At 34.1% G+C, this 3505-nt stretch overlaps 2 protein-coding genes across 2 annotated transcripts; both read left to right on the forward strand.

Annotated features, from left to right (window-relative positions):
* The first annotated feature begins 234 nt into the window (after positions 1-234).
* LOC116347501 lies at positions 235-2182 on the forward strand. Its single transcript, XM_031778099.1, has 6 exons — positions 235-532; positions 700-708; positions 775-1122; positions 1470-1628; positions 1734-1874; positions 1951-2182. The coding sequence occupies exons 1-6, from the start codon at positions 403-405 to the stop codon at positions 2073-2075; spliced, it is 912 nt and encodes a 303-aa protein (XP_031633959.1). The 5' UTR covers positions 235-402; the 3' UTR covers positions 2076-2182.
* A 134-nt stretch (positions 2183-2316) lies between these two features.
* Positions 2317-3391, forward strand: LOC116347502 (putative ATPase N2B). The gene is made up of 2 exons (XM_031778100.1): positions 2317-2824; positions 2917-3391. Exons 1-2 carry the CDS (start codon positions 2420-2422, stop codon positions 3109-3111), a joined length of 600 nt encoding a protein of 199 aa, XP_031633960.1. The 5' UTR covers positions 2317-2419; the 3' UTR covers positions 3112-3391.
* The last annotated feature ends 114 nt before the right edge of the window (positions 3392-3505 follow it).

Genomic DNA, 3505 nt, shown 5'->3' on the forward strand with positions numbered 1-3505 from the left:
CGAGTGAGTGAATGATGTACGACGTATGGGCTTCGCTCTCAGGCTGACGCACGCGCTTCCACTGCTACCGCATGGATGACGTCCATGCGTCAACCGCATGGTATATATAATATCGCTGTATAAAGGCTATATAGTCCGCAGCGAGAATACGGAGAGTGAAAGACTATGAACAATATGAACAATATATATAAAATGAGCTGCCTACGAGTAGTAGCATATACCGTAGGCAAACTATATAGGCATATGCTCGATACCACGTCTGCTAAAGAAAGAAATAAAAACAAACAAATCTTTATATATAAAAGTGAATGTTCCCAATTTTTCCAAAAAAAAAAAAAAAAAATTCAAGATCTAGAAGTTGTTTGAAAACAAACAGAACAACATATAATAACGAAACCATTAATGAAAAAAGGTACGATACACGCACACACAAACGAACATTCAATTTTATATCTATCGTTCACACATATGTATGTTGTCTCGTGTGCTTTATTGACACATATGTGTATTCTTATGTTCTTTCTTACTTCAGGTAAATTTAGTTAAGTTTTGATTCTCAAGCATTGAACACTTTTTTTATTATGGCATGTATCCAAATCTTTGTTCTATTTTTTGTATTTTTTTTCGGAAATTCCCAATGTGAACATTCAAATTTGTCGAAACATTATGAATATTCTGTAAATAATCTGATAACTAAAGATCTGAAAGGTATATTTGTATGAAATTTGGAGAAGTGATACACATTTTTACAGGTTTTATTTTTCACATTTTCAGACACAAAGTATTGTCCAACCATTTTGTTGCCCACAGAACATACACTGAAAAAATCGTTAGATTCGATACTCTTCAATTCAAAAAGTGGTACAATTCCGAATAAAATAGATCGCATCGATTTGTGCTGTCGTACGCTGTACAAGTGTAATCTTCAAAAGACTTCTGAAATAAATCAAACAGTATGGTACATTCGGCACTGCAATTGTGTTCAATCATTTCAACATTGTTTAAAAAGTTTAAACACTTCGTTATCGAATGAATTATATTCGACGTTTGCTTTAAATGCCACCAAATGCATTTCAAACGAGCAGAAAATTGTCGTCGTTTCATTCAATGCATCGCTTAAAGGTAATTAGCATAATCAGATCAAGAGATGTCACCACATTTTCATAGAGACAGACGAACATACACATTTAAAATATGCAACTATGTATTTATTTATAAACAAACACCAATTACCACCAAACAAAAGATGCATTTTCGGCTTTTTTTTCAGCAGCAGCGAACAACGAATAGCAAACAGTGTGTATGTGTGTGTTTTGTATGCAGACAAAACCGAATGTTTTTTCAAATAAACTGATTGTGATACACACTGTTTGATATTCGTTGTTCGCTGCTCGTTGCTGTCTGTTGTTCTGTGAAAAAAGAAAAAAAAACGAAAATGAATCTTAACATTTTTTGTTTGATTTTACTAGTTATTTCTGAAATTAGCGCGAAAATGTCTATGGACGAACTTGAAAAATTAAGCAAGCCGGGAATTTTCGAAACACCGGAACAAACAGCAGATTTTATTTTTAAAGTGCTGAACGTCGGCTCGTCATTTGGTTGTGACGTTTATCAAACCTTTATTGATGGTAAGAAATATTTTCTAATGTAACATAATTTTTACCGAGCTGATAATTTGATTTTTTCTTGAATATTATAAAAATTTTGTTCCGTTTTTCGCATATTTTACTTAGAAATGCTTCAGAATACAATTACTGCCGCCAACACATACGAACACTCAGAACAACATGAATATTTGTCGAAGAGTCAATTTTTAATCAAATTGGTGCGAATACTATTGAAAACAGCATGTGACAACCACAAAATCATCAAAGGTGTGTTCACAAAATAATTGATATAAGATTACATTATAAATAATTGATGCGAAAATTGTTGCCGTTATGCTTCTAGGTGACGTCTCTTCCACTTGCTGCATGTTGACTGAAACCACTTCGGCCAACCCAATCACCCAGCGCTCGTCGCCAAATATAAATGTGCATTATGGCTTTTTTTTCAACTCTCCGTGCAAACCATGAAATTGATTTCAGAATAATTCCGATGTTGGCTGTGCATAATTGCTAGTTTAAAAATATTTCTTTTTTTTTCTCGCCAAATAATTCAAATAAAATTTTCCAATACAAAATTGTTTGTGTGTTTTGTTCAGTTCAACGCTTCTTTTTCACAGTTCAAATGAAGAAATTCAAAATATGAACATGTGATGTTGTCGCTAGTGGTCACCATACAGTTGTCTCGCTTGCGCAATGTCAGTGATACAGCATGTGTCAAGCACATTCAATGTCTGTGTGTTGTTGTTTCAATGATGAAATTTCAATTTTTTTAAATACATAACGTGTGCATCAATCAAATTAAATTTTTTAAAATGTCTCGTTTGAATCGTTTGACGGGCATTTTGCATGTACAAATCAAGTCTCAATTCAAAAATGACCTTACAATAGTTACATGGTCACGCGGTTTTACGACGCAAACAAATCCCAATGAACGCTTATCGGATGGACCAATCAAGTGTTTGCAGGATAAAATCAATGCTGGCGAACTTAAGACCGATGAACATCAAACCAAGGTAATGGATGCACTACAAACACTCTACGATACAATTCAAACGTACGAACCAGCCGATGTATCATCACAAAGTTCCTTATTCAAATGGCTATCAATAAAAACAACAAAATCGAAAAATAATGCACCAAAAGGCTTGTATATTTATGGCAGTGTTGGCGGTGGCAAAACTACATTAATGGATTTGTTCTATGATAGTTGCACAACAGTAAGTACATGGATAAACATGAACAAAATAGAAATATTTGGCAAAATGACTTACATATCAAATTAAAACCAAAAACGAAAATTGCCTTTTAGATAACGAAAAAGAAGCGAATCCATTTCAATTCATTTATGACAAACGTTCATGCTCGTATTCATGAAGTCAAAGAGGAGGAAAGTAAAAATCAACAGTTTGTCGGAAGTGACAAAGCAAATCCATTCGATCCAACAAGATCAGTAGAAATAATAACTTTAGAAATACGTGTTATGCTACGCATTCGCTCGATATGATCACTGAAGAGACATAGTTGCTGTGTTTTGATGAGTTTCAAGTAATGGATAAAACAAATTATTTTACATGAAACATTTTTTTTCGGTGATTTTTTTTGTCTGTAACTAAAGCCATCTCATGCTTCGCCATTCCGTCCGATGTGTTATTTGCCGTTGAATAATGGCACAAGCGATCAAGAGAAGCAAAGCGAAGCAGAGATGAAAGAAAAAAAAAATTAATGTAATAAAGCAAATTTTATCGATGATTAGATGATTTGAATGTTGCGCACGGCACAATGAATCTGTCGAACATTTTTATTTTGAATGAGAGAGAGAGAGAGAGAGAGAGATAGGTCAATCAAGCGAACGAGGGAATGTGTCATACAGCTTCGCTCTCTGGCTGACGCACGCGCTT

The sequence above is a fragment of the Contarinia nasturtii genome, unplaced genomic scaffold, assembly GCF_009176525.2.
Source record: "Contarinia nasturtii isolate CC-2019 unplaced genomic scaffold, AAFC_CNas_1.1 Cnas_scaffold_1944, whole genome shotgun sequence".
NCBI classification, from domain to species: Eukaryota; Metazoa; Arthropoda; class Insecta; order Diptera; family Cecidomyiidae; genus Contarinia; species Contarinia nasturtii.

Excerpts from the sequence above, each read along its gene's own strand:
- LOC116347501 (XM_031778099.1), top strand. The coding sequence starts at position 403 with ATGAAAAAAGGTACGATACACGCACACACAAACGAACATTCAATTTTA. Across the intron at positions 1,123-1,469 it reads ATTCAATGCATCGCTTAAAG|TTATTTCTGAAATTAGCGCG; the intron begins GTAATTAGCATA and ends TGATTTTACTAG. Across the intron at positions 1,875-1,950 it reads CAACCACAAAATCATCAAAG|GTGACGTCTCTTCCACTTGC; the intron begins GTGTGTTCACAA and ends TTATGCTTCTAG.
- LOC116347502 (XM_031778100.1), top strand. The coding sequence starts at position 2,420 with ATGTCTCGTTTGAATCGTTTGACGGGCATTTTGCATGTACAAATCAAG. Across the intron at positions 2,825-2,916 it reads TCTATGATAGTTGCACAACA|ATAACGAAAAAGAAGCGAAT; the intron begins GTAAGTACATGG and ends ATTGCCTTTTAG.